Raw genomic sequence first — 25,735 nt, forward strand, 5'->3', positions numbered from 1 at the left:
AATATTGTTCAGAGTGTGCCCTGTTGGCCACGTATGCATTCTAAAATTATCATTCAAAAAACCATTTTACTATTTCGAGTCACCGTGACCTTGACCTTTGACCTAGTGACCTCAAAATCAAAAGGAGTCATCTGCTAGTCATGATCAATGTACCTATGAAGTTTCATGATCCTAGGCACAAGCGTTCTTGAGTTATCGTCTGACAACCACCTGGTGGACGGACAGACCGACCGACAGACCGACCGACAGACCGACATGAGAAAAGCAATATACCCCCTCTTCTTCGAAGGGGGGCATAAAAATGAGTGAAAATCTCTGACCCAGCCCCGCCCCAACCCCCATAACTTTTGACCCAGGGGTCAGATCAAAATTCTGTCACTGTCACTGTCGCACATATGCTCATAGCTACCATGTATGTAAGTTTCATGGTTCTAGTGCTAATAGTGTAGGGGGAGCATGTGGCCAGAACGGACGAACGGACGGACAGACAGACGCACATCACCACAATATCCCCACTTTTTCTCCAAAAAACATGGGGATAAATTTTAAGAACTTTTACAGTTATCGCAGGATCCAGAAAAAAAACACCATTTTCAGCAGTATTTCTAGTCTATTTGTTGCCATAGCAACCACAATTTTTGACGTAGGAACAAAATGAAATGGCGTGCATAATTTCCACATTGTCATCCATCCATATCCCAAGTTTCATGAAAAAATATTTAGAACTTTTAGAGTAGGATCCAGAAAAGTGTGATGGACTGACGGACGGACGGATACAAAACCATAAGTTCCCTCCGGTGAAACCGGTAGGGGACTAATAAATCATGTCAAATTTTATGGTAAACACATAACTTAGTTACTTTATGCTCCCTCAATAATTTTCATTATTCCAGCACTTAAAAAAACATTACAATTAAATTTGAAAACTGGTTCCCAATAAACTCCATCACTAGTTCTATGTTTAAACAAGATGTGTTTGTGAAACACAATGTCCCCCTATATGATGTATAGCAACCCTGGGGCGCCCCGCCCACATAGACCACACCCACCCAAAATTGCCTTTTACTATAATTTCTTCATTTCTACACCGATTCACTTCAAATTGATACTGAACCTCTCTTATGACAATACGGTCAATCTCAACTATGCATGGCACAATTACCAACCCTGGGGCGCCCTGCCCACATATGTCACACCCACCCAAAATTGCCTTTTACTATAACTTCTTCATTTCTACACCAATTCACTTCTAATTGATGATGAACTTCTCTTATGACAATACGGTCAATCTCAGCTATGCATGGCCCCATTACCAACCCTGGGGCACACCTAGGTCAAACATTCGGCGTGGGGATACGCGTCGGCCTCTGCCGCGCCATTTCTAGTTTTGCTATATTTTTCTGTCCGCTGTTTCATTTATTTCTGTGCTTCAATAATTAACCAAACATTGTTCTTGTAAAACAAAATTTAAATATTTGACATTCAAATTATGTATCAAATGAAAATAAATCTCTTTTTTTCTGTTTTAATTATTATGGTATGTCTAAATAAAACAATTTAAATGAGCATCCTGACATTTTGATTACATTGTAGACAATATTTGTTGAAAGGAAGTTTGTACTAGGTAACTTCATTGGTCAATATTTGTAGCTACAGGTCACACAAATATAATTATGACAACTAAAATTAATTGTTAATAGTGGTTATAAAAAAGGATTTATTTTTTTAACACCCTAATGTGAGCTTTTGTAGGAAACAATATGGCATAAATATCTGTTCTGTCTGCAATTAGACAGTTCTGCTGAACAAATTGATGGCATTTTAGTTCATTAGAAAATAATTAATTTCTGAATCATCCCTTCTGATATGAAGCTCTTAAGCCTGGGAATGGGATGCTGTAAGATGCATGCAATTAATCAAATGTAATTTAGCTTGCACTTGTTAGCAATAATCCAATTAAATTTAACAAATCAAACATGACAAATTTATTGGCAAATTTCAATTTAATTAATGATCAAATTCAGCTAATTAATATCTTAAATCACTTAATTGATGACAGACTCTGACAAAATCTTTCACATTTGATTCACCACAGTGTTCTTTGATATAGCAATCAGTAGCAGCAATGAAACTGCCAGCGGACTGTTTAAAGATATCTCAGCCTGCACCCATCCTTTGGGATTTGTCCTGGGCGTTATAGGAAGCACCCATCATTTAGTAAGATTGTGTTATCACCATCTGTGATAATTTCTACATATGTTTAAACTAAAATAGTTTAACAAAATATGTAAGAACACATCGCTTCTCGCGAATAGTCACACAAGTATTAACTAAGTATTTCAAAAACCAGATTTTAATATTTTCATGAATCTGTAATGTCACTCATGTTCAATCAAATCTACGGAGACCCAGAATGATAATTATCAATTATCCAAGAACTGTTGATATCCAACCAGCAACTGACTCATGTGTTGCAATAAGCCCCTGGTATTCAATGCATATAATATAAAATAAATGCCAGGGGCTGGTTGAAACTGAAAGCATTTATGTTTTGATATTTAGCATGAGGCTGTGCGACTGACCTTGAATACAGATTGTTTTGCACAGAGGTAGAACAGTTCCACGGTGGCAGTGTCTCTAAGTTGAGTGATTGTCTCCACATAGTACCTGCAAGTGAAGAATTAACAGTCCAATACACTGTCAATATTAGGTTTCATTTAATGGATTCATATATATTCGTATTTTGTTCTTGCCAACAACTGTTAATTTTTTTTAAATTAAATATTTTGTTCCATTTGTAATTTGAATTCTGATCTGGCAAGAAATTACCCTGCTGTAGTTTGATGTTCAACAGCTTAGCATAGAAAGCATTAACACGATTGTAGAAATACTAGGTGGAGAAATGATAAGATTAAAACAGTAAATAATTATATATTTATATTATCTAAAACGTTATTTGTAAAATGTCTCTGCAAAGTACCTTCAAGCCTAGCACGCGAGAAAACTTCAATTTCATAGGTTATTTTAAATCATTGATACATGAAGGATGGACATAGCAAAGGGCACAAAATAATACACACAGTAGTGACATTTGTTAAATTTTTTAATCCGTAACTTTTAAAAGAAGTCAAACCTGTATCAAGTAGCTGAGACAATATTAAGAATTCTTGGAGTCCATATATAGAGACTAGTCTGCAGACAAGTCTCAACAATCATTATTAACTGGCAGTCAATAATAACCTACATTACTTGATGGACTTTTGGGATACAACCAATAGACTACAGTTAACTATCAGACCTGATGGATCAAATTGATTTCTATCAAAATTGGTACACAAACATATGATTTTGAACTTGTTTTACAAGGAATCATATTGTTATGAACTCATGTTCTCATATATGGAATGTTGCAATTATGAACTTACTGCTTTTATTATAAACAAACTTGACTGAGACAGCTATGATTACCCATGTACTAGACTTGCATTGCCATAAACTAGCTTGACTAGAAATTCTATGACATAGCTTGAGCTTTGTTTATGACTTATTTGACCAATAGTTGACTGAGAATTCTTTGAAAAAGTCTGAGTCCCATTTGAAAATTCATTTACAAGAATGCTATGACTTAAATTACTCTGTTGGTGAATTACCTTTCTTGGAATAATATTACAAGTCCCAGAGATTTGTTTGCCAGTTAATCACTAGAAATGCTATTAACTTTCTTGATGAAACATTATATTGGAGTACTTGACTTGGAACACTTTGACTAATTGAAATCACAGTTTCCCAATAAATTGACTAGGAATGAACTTCACTTAGTCTGGCAAAAGTAGGATAGCTATAAACCTTATTTCCAACTTATTTGACTAGGAATCATATGACTAAGTTTGAGCTTTTTTTTAGACTTACTTGACTAGAAATGCTATGACCATACTTGACCAGCAATGAGATGACCATACTTTACCAGAAAAGGCTATGAACATAGTTGACAAGGAATGCTATGAACTTACTTGGCCAGCAATGCTATGAACATACTTGACCAGCATTGCTATGAACATACTTGACCAGCATTGCTATGAACAAACTTGTCAAGCAATGCTATGAAAATACTTGACAATGAATGCCATGAATATTCTTGACCAGCAATTGTATGGCTTTAATTGACAAGCAATTCTATGAACTTACTTGGCCAGTAATACCATGAACTTACTTGACCAGCAATACTATGAACATACTTGCCCAGCAATTTTACCAACTTACTTGACCAGCAATGCTATGAACATACTTGACCAGCAATGCTATGCAACTTACTTGAACCAGCTTTGCTATGAACTTACTTGACGAGAAATGCTATGAACATACTTGACCAGCAAGGCTATGAACTTACTTGACCAGCAATGCTATGAACATACTTTATCAGTATTGCTATGAACATACTTGACTAGGAATGCTATGAACATACTTGACCAGCAATCCTATGAACCTACTTGACCAGCAATGCTATAAACATACTTGACCAGCAATGCTATGAACAAACCTGACCAGCAATGCTTTGAACAAACCTGACCAGTATTGCTATGAACTTGCTGGACCAGCAATGCTATGAACATATTTGAACAAAAATTCTATGACACATACTTGACCAGCAATACTAAGCAACTTACTTGAACAGCAATGCTTTGAACTTACTTGACCAGCAATTCTATGCAATTTACTTGAACCAGCAATGCTATGCAACTTACTTGAACCAGCTTTGCTATGAACTTACTTGACAAGGAATGCTATGAACATACTTGACCAGCAAGGCTATGAACTTACTTGACCAGCAATGCTATGAACATACTTTATCAGTATTGCTATGAACATACTTGACTAGGAATGCTATGAACATACTTGACCAGCAATCCTATGAACCTACTTGACCAGCAATGCTATAAACATACTTGACCAGCAATGCTATGAACAAACCTGACCAGCAATGCTATGAACAAACCTGACCAGTATTGCTATGAACTTGCTGGACCAGCAATGCTATGAACATACTTGAACAACAATTCTATGACACATACTTGACCAGCAATACTAAGCAACTTACTTGAACAGCAATGCTATGAACTTACTTGACCAGCAATTCTATGCAACTTACTTGAACCAGCAATGCTATGCAACTTACTTGAACCAGCTATGCTATGAGCTTACTTGACCAGCAATTATATGAACTTACTTGACCAGCAATGCTATGGACTTACTTGACCAGCAATGCTATGAACATACTTGACCAGTATTGCTATGCAACTTTCTTGAACAGCCATGACATGCACTTACTTGACTAGGAATGCTATGACTAAGTTGGAGCTCTGTTTGCGAGGTAGGTCATGGTCCAGCACTTTCTTGTCCTGCTGCAGCCAGTTCCAGTGGCCTCTGAAAAAAAAGAGTGATAAAAGGTCAATATGTCACATGTGTGGCGGAGCAACATTACAAATATTATATTAAGAAGAAAGTCTTCAAAATGTTAAATGCTATAAGATTGTGGCATGAAATATGATTGTGGCATGAAATATATTAAGCTTGTTTAAAATACAATGGTTAATAAATTGTTTTAATAAATGTTTATATATAGGGAAAATACTGGCGGAATGCCACTTTAAAGTATGCAAGGCTAAAGGAATTCAGTGCAGTACCCGTTGCAAGACAAGTGATAAATAGCTGCATCCAAGTGTACTATATTGTTTCCAGCTTTAAACTTATTTTATTTACTGATGAAAGTACACACCATGCCTGAAATGCTGCAGATAAGAATGGGAATAAAACATACCTAGGATAAACATTGTATACAAAAGTGAACTAGTTTATGCTTCACATATCCCATCCCTCATAAATTAATTGGATACAGATACATGTTTTATCACTTATGTTTATTTTTCACTTGGTTTAATATGATACATGCAACTGGCAGTAACAAATTCTACACATGGCTTCTGTCAGATAATTATCCGGTCTGCCTATTTTTTACATACTATTATTTTTTTATGATGAAGAACAAATGACCTTTGAAGATTGGGGCAAATCTGGATTTTCAATAATTTAAGAAATTAAAGGATTTAACAAAAGCTTGAATTTAACAATAATAATATTAGTGTTAGCAATAGTATACCTTTTTGCGTTTAAACAATCATGGTTACCAGAAAAAAAAATGTATGTGGGTTTCAACATTATGTAAAAGCTTTTGTTTACACTAATTATTATAAAACTGTAATTTGTATGTTTACAAAACTGTAATTTGTATGTTAAAATTAAGCTATATCGTGTTCTGTAAGCCCAACTGATTATAAAGATCATCAGGAATTTAAAAACAAACAACTTATGACACATTCTAGACAAATACACAGAATATCCATTTATCAACTACTGCATACATTTAATCACCCCATACAAAATCATTTTATCATCTATTTATTGAGCCAGAAAAATATCTTGTAGAGATACAGTGGATAAAAAACATCAATTCCAGGTATTGTGATATACACACTTATAAAACCTCCATTCATCCTGGAATGATCTGACTCAGCTGAGAAAGAAACAAGACTCTGGACCAGATCCTATCAGGCCAATGGACTCACAAGCACTAGGTACAAATGATAACTCTTTATCATAAATGTTTATCAAAACAAATTACAGGAAAGCTTCACCGTTTCCCACAAGGTGATTACTATAAAAAGATTTCATATCACAGTTAAAATCACATCTTCCACCCAATTTCAGCACAGGCTTATCAGTTTTACATAAAATATAAAATTCAGAAAGGTTAACATGCTTTTTGATTTACTGACTACCTAGATATTTTAAAGATTATCTATTGAGAGCATCCGAATAAGCAATTTGTATCCACATTTGTTTGGCAATGTATACAAGGAGTAACATGATAGACGCAACTGAAAACAACATAAACATTTTATTTTTAGCCATAGCTATTTTAAGGTTAATAAAGAAATATTGTGTGAACCCACTATAATGAGGTCTTAAAATTTTCTATGTCACCCTTTTTAACATAGAGGCACCAGACATGTTCAGAAAGTTTAATAAACTGCAATAAAACTCTGTATAACACCAATAAAAGTTAGGTTACGTTCAATACTTACGTCTCATCTTGGAATGCCAAGCCAAAGTAGTCTTTCTCTTTAAGTTTGAAGTGCGAGGCAACAATATCTAGAAGTTCGTGAGTGAACAGTTTTGGCTGAAACAAAACAAATCAATCTCAAACATTTTGTTACAAGAGAGGCAACTCCAACACATATTTTACTGAGTAAGCCAAAGTTCTAACAGAGTTATCTTTCTTGCATATAATCAGATTAATTTGAGATAATTGTGCAGAATAAACACCGAATTAGCAGTGCTCACCACAATTATGTTCATCAGCTATTTTATTGTAAGAACAGAAGGCATTATGTGTAGCAACATAACATTCTCTGCTCCAGGACAATATTTCTATCAGTGTGATGTCAGACAATTGCCAGTGCAACAGGTAAACGCCCTAACAAAGTGCTGCCTGGATGTATCTGTTGTTATGAAACAAAAGGCTAGAACTGCAATTTATGGCTGGAACAATTAGCAAGGCAGGAACATCAATCAAAACACAAAGTGGTAACTAGGTTTGACTAAATCTTTAGACAAAAGCAGATGCACTGTGTGTCCACATTAAACTCAAACTTGTTTAGTATGTGTACAGATATACATGAAAAATGATCAAATAAATAATTTTTGTTTATTTATTTATTGTTTTTATTTATTATTGTTTGCTTCTTTCAGCAAAAAAAGGGGAACAATGGTGCTTAAAATTATCTTGGAAAGTTTATTTTAAAAATGTCTTTCATTCCATAAAACAGACTATGTAACGTTATTATCCTCATATGATACAGTAGATTTCGCTTAATTGAATAGCCCATTTTCACGTCCGAATATTCAATTATCCGGAGTATTCAATTATACGGAATCAGTTATATTTTCTTTACCAACTGCTGGCTGATGATTCCCTGATCGCACCGCTGTATTAGGGACGGTATTAGGTGGCAAACAACTCAATGTGTTATATTTCCAATGTTATCACTGTTTATCATAAACATGTGTGTATGTTATCGTGTTTTTAACCTATTTCAAAGCTATATTGTTCAATACATTGAGAAATAAACTTGTTTTATTCCATTAACGCATAGAAAAGCGCAGATAGTCGTTTGTTATTCATTATACGGTGCATTGAAAATAATCCACTCGTAATATTCACTCACCGGTTACATTACATTCTACATTGTGTACATTGGCACTGACGAGTATACTGACGAAAAACACGTACCTTACGATTTAAAACATATTTTGTTGTTCTTATTTATAAATGGATACATGCACATTATAATCATTCAGCATATAAACATAACCATACAGCATATTATGTTGGCTCGATTGGAGGATATACGAGACACTTGACCTTGGGAGCATCCCATCTTCTGGGCTATTTGTGTCTGGGGCATTTTCTGGTCTAGCAGTTTGATGGCTTCATATTTGTCAGCAAGGCTGAGATCGTTGCGTTTTCGTTTGTTCGACATAATGTTTAGATATGATTTACTGTGACACAGTAGTGCAGGTTTCTATACACGAACTGAGAATATATATAGAGTCACATTCCATCACCTTTAGCAAACTGTCGAGCAAGACACGTCAACAGTTTTTTTATAATCGGCAACACACTCTTTTTACTCGACAGTTTGCATTTGAAAGTTTGCGCCTGACTGCACACTGGAGACCTCAGTGTTTGCCTTGTACCTTGCTCGCATACTACACCTGTTAGTCACGTGATGCTTGACATACGCTGCATACATGCATGGTGTGAAATGAAAACAAAGGCAGTCAATTGAGCACGTCTGTCAAAATCGCTGATACGATGCGTATCCCTCGAGATTTATGGCATTCTTTGCTGGATTATAGTGTGGATTATAGTGTGCATTATAGAAAATTGGCTATTCAATTAACCAAAATAGGCTATATTTCCTATCAGAATATGTGGAGTTTTTAAAACGGGAAGAGATGCAAATGGTTTGGTGTTTTCAATTTCTATTCAATTAACCGCATTATTTGATTATCCGATATTCAATTAAGTGGAATCTACTGTACTAATATATGTTCAGTATAATGCTGAATAATAGTTAAACATCAGAAATATGTGAAAATGATAGCACAAATGACAACAAAATAAAATTTTGCCAACAAAATAACACCCGAAACATAATTTCATAACAGGATCTTTATACCAGGATGTTAGAAGTCTTCTTTTAAAAAGGAAGTCTCAGCAAGATTATTATATATATATGTACCACTTATGACTATACCAATCAAATGTCAATTTTAAATATACCAATCAAATGTTAATTTTAAGACACTTAATATTAAGAGTCTATTACCGTATACTTATTAACAACCTCTCTATAGCTAACACTATTAAAAAGCATGCTTTTGATAATTAAGAAATTTATTATGTGTGGCTGCTGAATAAGATAACATTATATTGCTGCTTGCAGGATCTACCGATCACATCACGATAAATCAGGACTGGGATATAACTTGTCAGTTCATTCATGCATATAATTTTATATGCATTCTTTGACAATCGCAAAACATGTTATTTACCTATCTTTTTGTTGTTGCATGATAAATTATTTCCATATACTATAATATTATATTGCTTTATCGAATATAATTCAGACTTTTATTTTTCATGTAAAAGTAAAAAATGTTAGCTACAAATAAACAGTTCTCATGTATTTTGTGTAAATCCTTTGTCCTGATTAAAAGCTGGCCAAAATTAGACCTCTTGTACAAAGTAAACTTATTCATCCTCATGGAAGGCGTGGGCAAAAATATTTGATTTCTAAATAAAAACTTAGAACCATTTGATCTTTACTTTTAGTTGAAAAATGTGTACAGGTAGTGCTTTTAAAAAAAATATTGAAACCTTTCTTAAAGTTAAAAACATAATTGTTTCTGCTGTTTCTGCACTGCTATCGTTGAGTTAGGTCAATACTGATCTGGTACATGTACAGTTATTGTATATACCTATATGAGGTCTGCTTGTATTCGGCTGCCTGGGAACTGATTGACTGATACTTAAAAGCAACAAGGAGAATTTGATTGAAAGCCAGTAGGTAGTAGAAACCAGTTGTTAATAAGGAACAATAAAGGGATAAGCCACGTTAAGATTAAGCTAGACAAATCGTGAATAGAGGATTTCATTGTGAACTAATAGAACTTAATTTTTTTTTTTTTGAATGTCGGGACAAATTGTCTCATATTGGGATGCTGGGAAAAACAGCTCAAAAGCGGGACTGTCCCACCAAGATTGGGATGTATGGCATGCATGATTTGAATGCATGTGTTTCCATTATCCTTCAAAGCAGGTTCATGTTCTACATATTTATCATTATTATTATTTATTAATGTTAATTGATTGACTTATTAATTAATTAATTAATTTATTGATCATAAATAGTGAAGTGTTACCTGTATAAGGAATTCTAAAGCACGATCATCTGGTAACAGTATTTGACATTTTCTGCCTTCTGTCATCTGAAATTATACAAGATTTTGGTTATAAAACATCAGTTCAAGAATCCACTGACAGAATTGGAAAGACAAACAAATGTTCTAACACACGGATGCTTAATTGCCACAACTTCTTCACTTATCCTTATGCAGCTTAAGCCATCTTAAAGACAACATTTTGCCACCTAAGGTTACAATTTTCACTTATAAATCATGTTTAAATTCAAGTCTATTTAATACTTCATGAATTATAGGAACATTGGACAGAGAAGGTAATTTTTGCCATATATGTGCCTCATAGTAACTGTTTCTTAATTAAGCGATGTTCAATATTGGTGATGTGGACAGAGCAATAAACCATGCAATAAGCAGCATGTTTATTGAAGTCAATGCTAAATTTGTGCAGGCTCATTTAATAAAAGAACATAAGGCCAGAATTTTTTAATAAAATGATTTTCGGACCCGCCGACTCCAATTTTTGACGAAACCAAAAAAAAGAAAATTAAAAATCTTTTTTTTTTCGGATGCCAAAAGGTGGCTTTTAAACACGAAACGCTTGCCGGGTTTTCGAAAAAGTTCAAATGAGTTAAAAATCATCATAATAAACCCAGTTTTAATTACCCACATTAACATGTGAACCTCCTTCATCGTGTACATGTGCTGGAATTTACCAACAGATACGCCATCATTGTTTGTGCAAGAAGTTGAAGAACGCTACAACGCTTTCATATGCAAAGTCTGCTAATTTCCCAATAATTATGCAACCGTCAAACGAAATCCTGAATGGAATCGATTTGTAAGTAAATATTTTATTATTTCTTTACAATTTTATAAAATTGATAGTATTAAAATGACTAAAAAATATTATGAAAGCAATAAGAAAAGAACGGTTTTAATTTAACAGGTGCTCGCAATGCAAAACCCATTTACGCCTATCAACTTTAAACATTCCATATTTTACGCACAAATACGGTCATATTTTAGAGATTAAAATTTTATGTGTTGTTTAATGTAGTTGTTGTGACGAATTTGTGCATATAATGTGTTTTTTCGTTATTTTCAATGGGTACGAAACTTCGGTTTTGTTCCAAACTGGTTCGTACCAAAAGTTTAAAAATCGCAAACTCAACAATTTTAAAACGATTTAAAACGACATGAATGTCCAAATAAAATAGTCAAGTTTATTGTGGTTATTATCGGATTAACGGCTCCTTGAACTATCAAGTATGATATCCTGGGATAAACTGTCATGAAGATCAATAATTATAACGATTATTACCCTTCTCGAAATAAAATACACTTTTTAACAAAATACACTTTAAGAAGTGCATTTATTCTGCGCTTTCTCCAAAAAAGTGTATTTTTTCTGCGTCTTTCGTTTTAAAAGTACACTTAAGTGCATTAAAGTGTATTTTTCGAAATTAGAGCGCGTTTTTTCATAATCTTTTGAATTGCCAAGTGTATTTTTTCTGTACTTTTATATGATTGAGTGCGTCTTTTCAATGGAAGTGTATTTTTAACTATATCTTTTCCAAGACAGTGTGTCTTTTCAATTTAAGCGTATTTAAGTGTATTAATAAGTGTATCTTTTCTGGGTCTTAACATATTTTATACTTTTCATACATTATATATTAGTAGTAAAAATTTTGTAGTATTTACAAAAACAACACAAATACAAGTGTTATGTATGACATTATCAAATGTTTATTGATTATTTGAAAACATCAAGAAAATAATACTATTCATAATAAATTTTTAACAACAATGCTTAACAGCTTTAAAAAGCACAAGTTCAACTAAATCAGGCTGTGGGTCACTTATTAAAAATATTGAACGTGTCAAAAATATTATGTGGGCTTCTGGCAAGCCCACATAATATTTTTGACACTTTCAATATTTTTAATATTTAAATTATATTTTCTCAAATTTCTTATACTGATATTTAACCCAAATAAAATTAATATCTACCACATTGTCTACTAAACACATTTTTTAAAGGCAATTAAAATAATATTTATAATAGAATTATAATTTTCTAACACCTTTCAGTATGTCAAATTGAAATATTCACAAATAAATATAATATGCTAAGGGTTATGTGCATGTATTGTAATTTGTGATTTCATAAACAATAAACAGATTGTCATTTCTCAGTAATGATATTCAATTTAAGGTCACAAATAGAAGAATTGTTATCAGTGATGTGTATTATTCCATAAATATTTTGGTGCTGAAATTTGCCTTTATCAGTAGATATATCTCAAGCTGACACAACAGATAAAAGATCAGCTCTCCCCCAATTAAATCAAATATGCATCATAAACACTAATCTCTTATCAGTGATGCAGCAATGCCTAACAAAGGGGTGCATATCATCTGCATACTTTTGATTGGTTGATAGTTTTTGTTTTGAAAAGAAGCCACTTTTGATTGGTTAAGGGCACAGGAAGTAAATTTGTTTAAACAAGCAGGTGTCAGCAACTGATAATGAGCTACATTTTTAGACATGATTTAGCAAATTAAGATTTTAAATTGTACTTGTAGTGTCAAATGTCTTGAAATACTGTCAGCATGAAGTATTGTGTGATGAAAACAAAGTGTATTTACTACAATGTAGTAAATCAAAGGAGGTCCAAAGTGGCTGGATACTGAAGAACAGTTGTAACAGGTTTGTATTTTTATTTCTGCATCCCTTTTTTAATTAAGTTCATTGAATTAATTATGATCATTATCATGTTTATGTATTGTCTCTGGTATAAGGATAAGTAAATGCATTGTAATTTTAAGGAAAACTAACACCAATTGAAACAAAAATAGATAAATATACAAATTAAAAAGTGTTAATGTTGTGTACAGTGAATTATTATGGCTGTGTTTTATGGTTATTGTCATCTTAAACTTTATTGATAGCTAAGTCTGGTCATTATTGAATGGACTTCTTTCCCTCATATTTCAATGAGAACTTTTATATTTTGATTTTAAAGGTAAAACTCTTGCCCCAAGGAAAGAATGTGCATTATCACCTGCTAAAAAAGGAAGAAACAGGGGGATACTGACTGATGTATGGACTTTAACACCAGGTTTTTACCCTTCAAGAGTTGGCCAACTAGAGTGAAGCAGGAGAGTGGGCTGTGCTTGACTAAGAAAAGCTGGATTTGTTGAGAGGTAAAACTATACAGGTTATTGCATTTAAAATGCATCACACTTCCAGCCAGTCCAGACAGCCAAATGAGACCACGCATCTTAGTTCATTTTCAAACTGTATTGTCTACAAAACGCTATTTCTTTGATGATAAGAGTTTAGTCACATGTGATCACAGGATTAAAAAATTGCAAAAATAAACAAACAAAAACAACAAGCAAACAAACTTGCATTGATTTAAATTTCTAATTATAATCGCAACAAGATTACCATTACAGCAATATTTCATAGTTAAGTGAAACAAAAACCTTACAATTTAACAAGTATGAAGAATGCCTCGCCCTTTTTATAGTGTGTGATATCATGTTTATCTTTTGCAGATCAATACGCATTCAAGATCCTTAAGAAGAGAAGGACACAAGCAACATCAGTGGTAGATGTCACTCCAGCCCCTGCTTTTCCGGTCTCGCCTGCTGCTTTCCAGGTCCCTCCAGCTGCCAAGATCAGGTCTAGGCACTGGCTGCCATCCAGGTCCCCCTGGCGGTTGCGGTCGTGTTCTCAAATGGCTGCTGTACTGGACTACTGGTTCCACCACCATATTCGGTCAAGGTCTCTCCAAATGCTGAAGTCCAGGTTCCTCCGGCCACTGCGGTTCAGGTACCCCCAACAGCTGTGACCTAGTTCTCTGCAGCAGCTGCGATCTAAATATATTGACCCACTGCGGAACACTGCGGTTAATCGTTTTTTCCATACAATCTTCCACAAATGCCTCATTTTATAATGAAGTGTACAATTCTTATGTTCATATTTGTTTGTGTTATAAAGATGATTTTCCTGCACATTGTGTTTTTTTTCCCTTAAAACTGCATGGGGCTATTACTTTTTTTACTGAAACATATCAGCACAAAATTGTAAAAGACTTTAACATACTTTAATACAAAAAAGTGTTTAAACCCACAGGAAACCACCTTGCCAAAAACCCACAAAAACTTACTGAGCAGGTTATTGTGTGCCAAAACCTAGCGAGTGTGCGTTTCATTGTCCATATGCTTATAAATTTAATAATTAGAATGAATTATCTTTAATGTATTTTTTTTAGATATATAAACTCAAGAAACTTACATAATTTTTGCGCCACATTACAAGTTTATTTGAATTTGTGTCACTCCTAAGATTTTCCCACGGCCTCCGAATGTCTCTCTTACCCTCTGAAAGTGTTTGTGTTTAGAAATTATTTATAACGTTATTTTTAATAAATAAATCTATTTCAGACTATAAAATACTGTTCTAGCTGTTGATATGTCCCCTTAATAGTTAAAACTGAGATAACTTGTGAGTAAATAGTTGTAAATGGTTGTATATATTTCCAAGTTTGGAAAGTTATGTAGATCTCAAATGTGCTTTCATGTCCATAGTGCTTATATATTTAATAATAAGAACGAATTATCTTTGATGTCATTTTAGGTTTTTTCATATAAACTCGAAAAACTTACATAATTTGTGCGCCACATTACAAGTTTGGCAAGAAAAAATCTTTAACAATATTAAAAACCATGTGAGGATTGAGAAAGATTTAAAAAAAACTATTTTGCTATTTGACAATTTGGTAAGCCTACATGTATGTCTTTGTCTTTCAACATATTTTATTTGCCATTGTTATTTATTGTGATATTGTTTGAAAAAATTGTATATTGACATGTTTTTTTTCAATGCATTCTTTGTATGGAACAATGTAAACCAAAAAGTATAGGGACAGGGGGAAGCAGTTGCAGAGGAAAGCGGAAAAGCTTTTAAGCACCCATAGAATGGCCTAAACTACTTGTTTATTTTAAAATGATTTATGTGAATAAATGTGTTTATTTCAAAGTTTATTTGCTGTTGTTCTCTCAGATCATATTTAAACTGGCCACTTTTCATATCCAAATGAATGTTTTTTTAATAGACATTTTCAAAGATACACTTAAGTGCACTTTATACACTAAAAATACACTTGAGCGTTTTTTTTTCTTCAAAAAATACACTAGAGCGTATTTAAAAAAAATACACTTGAGCGTATTTTTTTCCCCAAATTTTTCAAAAAATACACTAGAGCGTATTTTTTTCAAAAAATACACAAGAGCGTATTTAAGTGTATTTTTTCATGTTTTCCTAAGTAAATTAAAACGCTTAAAATACGCTTCAAGTGTACTTTTTGGGGAACAAAAAAAAACGGTAAGCGAATTAATACACTTAAATACACTTAAGCGTATTAATTCACTTAAAAACACTAAAGTACACTTTAAAATACACACAAAAGTGCATTTATACACTCAAAAAGTGTATTATTTGAACAGAAAAATGCACTTGTTTAGTTAAATGCGCTTTAAAGCGCATGTTATTGGCACCATATTTTTTTCAGCAAAAAATACGGTGCCAATAACATGCGCTTTAATGCGCATTAAAAGCGCATTTAATGCGCATTAAATGCGCATTTAGTGCACTTTTTCGAGAAGGGTAGGGACGCTATTTCTTTAATCAATACCATGACAAAAACACATGTTTTAACTTGTTTCAACAGGCAATTGTGTTTAACAGTTCCATTATTAAAATGTTCTGGGAACGATATATTTTAATTAAGATACCAACTATTTCTGAAATAAAAAGTAGGTCCTTCACTCGATGTACTATATTTCGGATATGTTAAAATTCGGACATATATAAGGTAGTGATATTTATGTGTTGATTTGTTGTATATAGTTTGTACAAATATGTTTTGTGTTATTTCAGACAACAAGAATGGATGGCGGCAATTATCCTGGGCCTTTCTGTCAAGAAATAGATGTGAAAAAATATTCATTTAATTGAACCTGGAAATCAACCACCACAACTAACAGAAAACCTTTTAACAAAAGGTGTTGTTTTAGAATTTGTGAAATTTGATAATGAACAGAAGTTGATGTATATCATGTCCAAATGACCAAATGTATAAACAATTTGAATTGAGATGCTTTATTTTCTGATGTTTAATTTATATTTCCGATGATATACATGTATATTTGTATGATTCTAGGTTTTAATAAATAATTCTGAAACATTTATGCAGCATACTGTTACATTATTGTTAACGTTATTATATTATGTTGGTTATCTTGTTTATCAAGTGGAAAAAATGTTATTTATATAAAAATAAAGCTTTTAATGTTAAGACTTATGAAGGTACTCGTTGTTATTTATGTATTAACATACTTCTCAGAGTAATAAAAATATAGTAAATGTCATTATTCATTTATGTAGTAAGGTTCCTTAAATGATTATTTTTATTGATTAAGTTTGAATTACGGGCGGTTTTCACATCGCGATAAATGCGACAACTTTTTTTGGGCCAGTGAAACCCCTGAAAAGCGTTTTATTATGCTATTTGTAATTGTCTGCGGTATTGATTTTACTGGACAAATTCAAACTAATTTAAAAACTGCACATCAAGGCCAACAGTCTGATTATGATCACTTTGCACATCAACATGTTTGAAAAAAAATCACTGTGGTTGCTTAGTAAAAGAACTTCATACCATAACATTTTTTAAATGAGTGCATATTTGGTAACCCATCTTTTTTTTTTCCGTCCTCGTACCCGACACTTTAAAAAAAATAATCTGAAAATCATTTCAATAAAAAAAATTGGCCTAATATGACAAGATATGTTACAACTATTACATATTCGCATTTATCAAATTACACTGTTGTATTGCTGATGCAATTCTGTTGCACATTTAATTTACAAACTACCTTTTGCATATGATTCTGTACACCCATCACACAATAAAATAGCATTTCTGACCATGAACAATATCATGTAGCCGCCAAACATAACCAAGTTGTGCATATTTACTGGCCTTGTCACACAATAGGTGGTATATGTATTCACTTTAAACATCTCTTTTGTTTACCTCTGGTAAAGGTAAATAAATAGGTGGGTGTGACCAGAATGCATTATCAAGTGACAGCAGCAACACAATAATACCTCCTATGGCCATCCTTTAAAAAATGCAAGGTTGTGATAATGCAACACATAGGAAGCCAAGTGCATGGGTATGTAGGTAGACACAGCGATTTTTTTCCGTCATTAGTAAGTACCGGAAAACAGCACTTTCCCAATAAGGATAAAACTACAAATTTCCTAATTGCTGTCACAAAAAAATCCCCATTGAAGGTTTCTAAAAAAAATTTTTTTTTTTTTTATAAATAAAATGCAGCAATTAGTTAGTTTCCCTATGCAGCTCTATGGCTTGAACCTAAGTACATATTTATATTAACACTTGACAATATTTAGTTATCAATTTTAAAGTATTTGGGAGCAAAAAATCAAATACACCAATTTCCTAATATGAAGACTTCACGCTGCTGTTCTCCTAATTTCAGGGTTTTTCGCACACAATTTTCCAAATTGGACTGGTACTGGTACTTTTCCCAATTGGGTAAAAAAAATTGCTGAGACATCTATGTGATTATTTTGGTTACATGTAGATCTATTGATTGTTTTCTATGATGTTAATAAAAGACTGTGCAAAATGAAACCGATTCATAAAACACTCACCCTTATAATTACTGAAGCGATTACAATAAGAACGAAAACATTTTTTTTACGACAGCTGTTTGAAGAGCAACTATCTATAAAATAGTGTATTGGCAAAATTTACACAGAACATGAGTCCTAACGCAAGAATGTATTTCTCACGAACTTGGTAAGAAATTTTGTATCCAGACCGAAAAATATAATTGTGCGAGACAATTTGATTGGTTGGTTAATATAGGAGTGTAACACTCATGAACTTATACAAACATAGCAATTATTAACAATCTTATACAGTGCACAGATTTGTCATACAAATAAATTATGTTATTTTTACACAAAATTATCCAAAAACAGTTTTGTTGTTTGACAATGAGTCAATAGCATTGTTCTAGCTCTTTAAATTGATAAAGATGATGATGATGATGATTATGAGATTATGATGCTGATGATGATGATGATGTTGAGTGGTGGGGATAAGAGCTTCTAACTAATATTATATCCCCAACATTTTAACAACATAATTAATTCCAAATTGAATACGAACAGAGTTAACAACAAATCTTCAGAAAGACGAAACAAAATTATGGTCTTCAACACATACCAATTAAACTCTTAACACAGGAAAGAATATTAAAACATAATGCAAGACTAAAGCAGAAGCATATTGATGTAGAAGCACTAAGTATGAAACAAAACAACATCTGCAACAACAACAACAAAAGTCTGACCTCCACAAAATCCAGTCCATTTTCACTCAATTCAAAAACCATAGTTGCTTTAAAACCAGATTCCATATTAAAGCCTTTTGATTCATTAATTTACACAGTTTCATGACAAATTCATAGTAACACATTCCAGTTTAAGTACAAATGAGTTCGCATTCTTTGTACCACGCGAAACATAAGTTATACAGTTAACCAAAGTATTTCAAGTTTACATTCTTCTCCACTATAGGTATTTCAAACAAAAGATTGATCTTGCATACTTAGTCAAAACATCATGATAGTAGAATGCCATTGACAAGGTTCACTGATTTAACGTTAAAATATGTACCATTTGGGAATGATAACAAAATATAGATCTCGAGTGACTCATTTGTAAAGGTGTATCAGTTATTTTTTTGTTCAACCATACACTGAGCATCGTTAGCCAGGTTATAATGACACAATATCCATGGTAACAACCACTTGATATCCACAAATAAAATAAAAGACAATCATAAATTATTTCAAAATACAAGAAATGGCAAAGAAGATTCATAGCTGAATAGTTGTTAAGTATTTTAATTTGCAGCAGTTCAATTAATATTATGTCAGTGCTTTTGTGTAATGCTAATGATCTGACTTGAGGTATTTTGAGTAACAATATTTGGATTTATATATGTTAAATATTTTATTAAATTTCTAAATGGCTAAACACATTTTCAATTATATCTCGTCAAGTGCTCACATTTGTTGATACCTTCGCTTTTAAAAATAAATCAGAAGTAAAACAAGGGCTGTTTGTAAAGCATGCATGCCCCCCATATTGGCTGTCAGTTGTAGTGGCAGCCATTGTGTGAATACAGTTTTTGTCACGGTGACCTTGACCTTTGACCTAGTGACCTGAAAATCAATAGGGGTCATCTGCCAGTGTTTATCAATGTACCTATGAAGTTTCATGATCCTAGGCCTAATTATTCTTGAGTTATCATTAGGAAACCATTTTACAGTTTTGAGTCACTGTGACCTTTGACCTAGTGACCTGAAAATCAATAGGGGTCATCTGCCAGTCATGATCAATGTACCTATGAAGTTTCATGATCCTAGTCGTAAGCATTGTTGGGTTATCATCCGGAAACCATTTTACTATTTCGAGTCACTGTGACCTTGACCTTTGACCTAGTGACCTGAAAATCAATAGGGGTCATCTGCCAGTCATTATCAATATACCTGTGAAGTTTCATGATCCTAGGCGTAAGCATTCTTGAGTTATCATCCGGAAACCATTTTACTGTTTCAAGTCACTGTGACCTTGACCTTTGACCTAGTGACCTGAAAATCAATAGGGGGGTAATCTGCCAGTCATGATCAATGTACCTATGAAGTTTCATGATCCTAGGCCGAATCATTCTTGAGTTATCATCCGGAAACCATTTTACTATTTCGAGTCACTGTTACCTTGACCTTTGACCTAGTGACCTGAAAATCAATAGGAGTCATCTGCCAGTCATGATCAATGTACCTATGAAGTTTCGTGATCCTAGGCCTAAGCGTTCTTGAGTTATCATCAGGAAACCATCAGGTGGACAGACGGACGGACTGACCGACATGAGCAAAACAATATACCCCCTCTTCTTCGAAGGGGGGGCATAAAAAAAAATGACACTGAACAAATTAAGAATCCACGTAAAAGAAAAGTACCTTGAAAGTGTTAAGATTCTTTGTTGCCCCTTACCCTCACAATGAAATGTGCTAGCTATTTGCTTATAAATCATAACTTTTCTTTTTAAACACAACTTTCCAGACCAATTGCTGAGCAGACATCAATTAGCAAGGCACAGTTGGTACAATGCTGGTGTCTAAGAAATGTACACTTTCATCTTACAGAGATAAGGGGTATAACATATATTGCAATATGAGATTGCTGCAGGGGATGGATTTGTCAAAGCAAAACTTCTGATAAATATAATATTAGGTTCTAGAATTACCATCTTCATTCCAATGAACACATCATTGGATGATGCAAATCAGATCAGGTGCATTTATTTCAATCTTTTTAAATAGGAAAATACATGCCACAATATATTGAGGTGTAATTTGTAAAAATATAATTTTACAATAGTAAATATTCATTACAGATGTCGCATTTGTTCATATAGAATAAGACACCACAAGGATAATAGCTCAAAGTTGTCTCCAAAAACCGCAACAGAGTCAGTTAAGTGACAGTGAATGCATACACATATTATTATATATTTTCCCATATTGTACATTTACATGGATTTCATTTTTCTCATTATTAATGTGAACAATGTAAGTGGACTGAGGAAAACCTAACCACCATAAAAACCTCTGACCTCAGACATAATTATTTGGCAGTTAAGTGTATTTTAAAGACAAGCCTTTTTCTGCTGGAAATTTTTCTCTGCCCCATTTTGCTAAGTAAAAACACTGGCAGACTTGTCACACTTCTCCCAATAAATCCCATATTCATGACAAAATGCTGCATGCAAACTTAGAAACATATGACTGGCTTCCGCAAATTTTTTTATGAACTACATAACCGACTGTTTTTTTCGGCGTAAGCTGCATAAGCCAGCTTTTCACCTTAGCCTGACCTTTGTAAGTGTCCAATAAAATTCCAATAAAATTTCCCGCGGCTAGGTACGAATGAATACACTTCATTTATTCCATTGGCTGATTTGAGTATACCACCAGAACATTGGAAACATATCCGCGTCTTTGTAACACTGTTTTACTGTATGAAACAATTTTATCTCGAATGAAAAGGCTTAATAGATAGAACAGTTTTACACTCAATTCTCGACATCAATACAGTTTGTGCGTACACCTTTTATTTTCAGAGTATTACCAGCGCAAGAGCGTTTATACTTAAAAGGCTATGTTCTCATATTTAGTACTTACTTCCTTATTCCTGTCAACATGTTAACATGTAAAAGTATAAAGAGCAATGGAAGCGAGGCCTCACTTTAAAGCATTGCATTTCAACCCGCGAGGTATATCGGGTCAATTCGCGGACATTCAGAGTTTATATACAGGTCATCACCGGAGTTGGCGGCCAGTAAAATAATCGTTATATAATAAAGACGCTATCCGTGAACTAGGTGACCTGGAATTTTCTTTAGACCAGAAATATGTTAAATGAAGATATTCAGCAATATAATTATGGTATGTAAATAATAGATTCTTAATGTGTTTTCAACAATACAATGATAAATATTATTGTTGATAAATTTAATAATAATTATTCGTCCATATTGCCTAATGTACTAAAGTGATATTATGAGCATGTAACAGTTTATAGGTGTCTATCGCAACCGTTGATTATTTTTGATGTTTCTACTTCATATACACTTATATTAATTAATGCAGCATCATCATACTAAAACAATATACCAGAAAGAGAACAAGAGCACCGCCTTGCGGGTGCAGACCGCTCATCTATTTTCTTTTTAAAGGTGAAGGGACTCTCATTTTCAATCACAAAGGAGGGAGGAGTGGAGTGAAGAGGGGTGTATAGTGTGGGGTTGTGGACATTTATTACATTATCTTCCAAAAAAGCGAAAAAAAAAAAAAAAAAATTCGGGGGGGTGGGGGGGGGTGGGGGGGGGGGGGTGGGGGGGGGTGGGGGGGGGTGGGGTGGTTCTGGGTGCGACGGTATTTCAAACATAACCGTTTTAAAAAAAAAATGGGGGGGGGGGTATAGTGTGAGGGTGTGGTGATAATTTGTGAGATGATCTTAAAAAAAAAAAAAAAAAAAAATCAAAAAAAAAAATTGGGGGGGGGGGGTGGGGTGGGGGTATAGTGTGAGGGTGTGGTGGTCATTTGTGAGATGATCTTAAAAAAAAAAAAAAAAAAAAAAAAAAAAATTAGGGGGGGGGGGAGGGGGGGAGGGGGGGAGGGGGGGGAGGGCACGGGGGATGGTTTGGGTGAAGTCTATTGTGGTATGTCAGGTAAGAGTAGTTTCATCAAAGTATCAATCAAATCTAATCATAAATAAAGAAGTTATGGCAATTTTAGCAAAATTTAATAATTTGACCTTGAGAGTCAAGGTCATTCAAAGGTCAAAGTAAAATTCAAGTTGCCAGGTACAGTAACCTCATGATAGCATGTAAGTATTTGAAGTTTGAAAGCAATAGCCTTGATACTTCGAGTGGATCGAAACACAAAATTTAACCATATATTAAAAGTTACTAAGTCAAAAAAGGGCCATAATTCCGTAACAATGACAACCAGAGTTATGCAACTTGTCCTTTTACTGTACCCTTATGATAGTTTGTGAGTGTTCCAAGTATGAAAGCAATATCTATGATACTTTAGGGGTAAAGTGGACCAAAACATAAATCTTAACCAAATTTTCAATTTTCTAAGTATAAAGGGCCCATAATTCCGTCCAAATGCCAGTCAGAGTTACATAACTTTGCCTGCACCGTCCCCTTATGATAGTTCATAAATCTTGCAAGTATGAAAGCAATAGCTTTGATACTGTAGGAATAAAGTGGACCTAAACACAAAACTTAATCAAATTTTCAATTTTCTAAGTATAAAAAGGGCACATAATTCTGTCAAAATGCCAGTCAGAGTTACATTACTTTGCCTGCACAGTCCCCTTATGATAGTTAGTAAGTGTTGCAAGTATGAAAGCAATAGCTTTGATGCTTAAGGAATAAAATGGACCTAAACACAAAACTTAACCAAAATTGTCAATTTTCTAAGTATAAAAAGGGCACATAATTCTGTCAAAATGCATGCCAGAGTTATCTAACTTTGCCTGCCCAGTCCCCTCATGATAGTAAGTAAGTGTACCAAGTTTGAATGCAATAGCATTGATACTTACTGAGAAAAGTGGAACTAAACGCAAAACTTAACCAAAATTTTCAATTTTTTAAGTATAAAAAGGGCACATAATTCAGTCAAAATGCACGCCAGAGTTATCTAACTTTGCCTGCCCAGTCCCCTCATGATAGTAAGTAAGTGTACCAAGTTTGAATGCAATAGCATTGATACTTTCTGAGAAAAGTGAACCTAAACGCAAAACTTAACCGGACGCCGACGCCAACGCCGACGCCAAGGTGATGACAATAGCTCATAATTTTTTTTCAAAAAATAGATGAGCTAAAAATAATGCATTTGAATATCAACCGTACTTTCGTTTGACAACTGATCATGCGTTTACGAGTTGAACCTAAATTTAGTTTAAGTGCAGATTTGTTCATACGACACAAAGACACGAAATTGTTTTAAGGATCATTTCAGCTTACAGGACTGGGTGGGTCACGTAAGAATATCGAATATAAAATATATTTTTATAAACAACTGGTAGCAAGGTGAGTTGCAGATAATTAATCAGTAACCACATTTTAACTAACTATTTTGACCTGTTAATTCTTTTCAGCTCAATTCAACAGTGCAAAATGCCCATAATATCACTTTAAGCATTAGCACGATGATAATTGATGCTGTTAATAATCGAATCAAATAGCAATGCCCGACAAACCACTAAAACAGGTTTGTTCGAAGAACGCGCCTATAAATACGGATACTTCTCGTGTGGCCGGTTGACTCATATGTTTAAATTTCACTTCCATTCTTCTTTTGGTTTTCTGTTTTGTATCTATAGGTTTATGACCAGCAATATGTTATAATGTAAAATAAGCCGCGAAAACTCCCCGTAACATCCCGTACTGCGTGTGATGCAGCTAAGAACTGCACAGAAAAAGACATTCGCTATCCTTGATCTCATTCATTAAACTATTTACGCCGTATATCTTTTTTAAAGATATTTCTTGTTCTCAATGTATTAGAATAAACCCATCAACATTTTGTTAATTAGCTGTGGTATCTCAAGCTAGGACTAATAATGATAATTGGATCCCAGAATATCGTTTTAACACAACTAAAGAGGAAGCAGGACCTAATTTACTGTTGCAATTCCCTATGACCTTGACAATGTGATTGAAATTGATAGGCAGCTTCCTTTCCCCCTTATAAGCAACCATCCAACCAATTTGCATGGTTGTAGGTTCAATTAATCTCAAAATATCGAGCAAAAATAAATGGTCCACAGACCAACATACCCGCCTGCCAACCAACCAACAAACGAACACTCATACAAAGTAATATATCGCCGCTTCTACAAAGGGGGGGGGGGGTTGGGGGAGACAATAATGACCTTGACCTTTGTTACACCAATATGGTTCTTGCAAACAACAAATTGTCTTATATGATAAAGATAAACAGAGTACCGCATAGCGGGTGTCAAGGTGCATCTACATATGAAGTTTCAAAGTTGTATATGGAAGCACTCTGATTTTAGAGCCTATTTTAAGGTTTTAGCATGTCGTGGACGGCGAACAACTAGCTGGCTATGACAATTCCTCGGGTTTTCTCCGAAAACAGCCAAGCAAAAAATGTGTGCAGTTATTTCAAAGAATGGAAAAGTTTATAGTCTGGAAAACTTTCCCCACAAACCAACCAATTCTTATCACCAATCAATAAGAACAATAATTATTATTGAATTCTACATAGCCCACTATCTGGGTAATGGATGTAAGGGGGATTAAATAAGTTAAAGTATTTTTCTTGGTTCAATGAAAATAAAAAGCAAATTTACACAAATTATCAAATAACTAATCAAGTAACATTTATATAGGATAAACATTTAATAAGTTACGAAGCATAGCATATTATTTTCATACAGAATCAATAAACAACGTTTTGACCTACAATACAG

General features: G+C 33.7%; 1 protein-coding gene and 1 long non-coding RNA gene across 7 annotated transcripts in view; one reads left to right on the forward strand and one right to left on the reverse strand.

Annotated features, from left to right (window-relative positions):
• LOC127877608 (FERM domain-containing protein 4A-like) overlaps positions 1–25,735 on the reverse strand; it is a 181,035-nt gene that overhangs the window by 91,474 nt on the left and 63,826 nt on the right. For all 6 annotated transcript variants that reach the window (XM_052423693.1, XM_052423658.1, XM_052423649.1 and 3 more), the window contains 4 exons: positions 10,546–10,611; positions 7,140–7,234; positions 5,326–5,421; positions 2,583–2,667 (listed from right to left, as the gene is read on the reverse strand). In XM_052423693.1, coding sequence (XP_052279653.1) covers positions 2,583–2,667; positions 5,326–5,421; positions 7,140–7,234; positions 10,546–10,611 — 342 coding nt within the window. The remainder of the gene's footprint in view (positions 1–2,582; positions 2,668–5,325; positions 5,422–7,139; positions 7,235–10,545; positions 10,612–25,735) is intronic.
• On the forward strand, positions 13,020–14,568 carry LOC127877938 (uncharacterized). The gene is made up of 3 exons (XR_008048673.1): positions 13,020–13,255; positions 13,572–13,752; positions 14,110–14,568. It is a non-coding gene; the product is annotated as an uncharacterized LOC127877938 (long non-coding RNA).

This window comes from Dreissena polymorpha, chromosome 1, assembly GCF_020536995.1.
Source record: "Dreissena polymorpha isolate Duluth1 chromosome 1, UMN_Dpol_1.0, whole genome shotgun sequence".
Lineage (NCBI taxonomy): Eukaryota > Metazoa > Mollusca > Bivalvia > Myida > Dreissenidae > Dreissena > Dreissena polymorpha.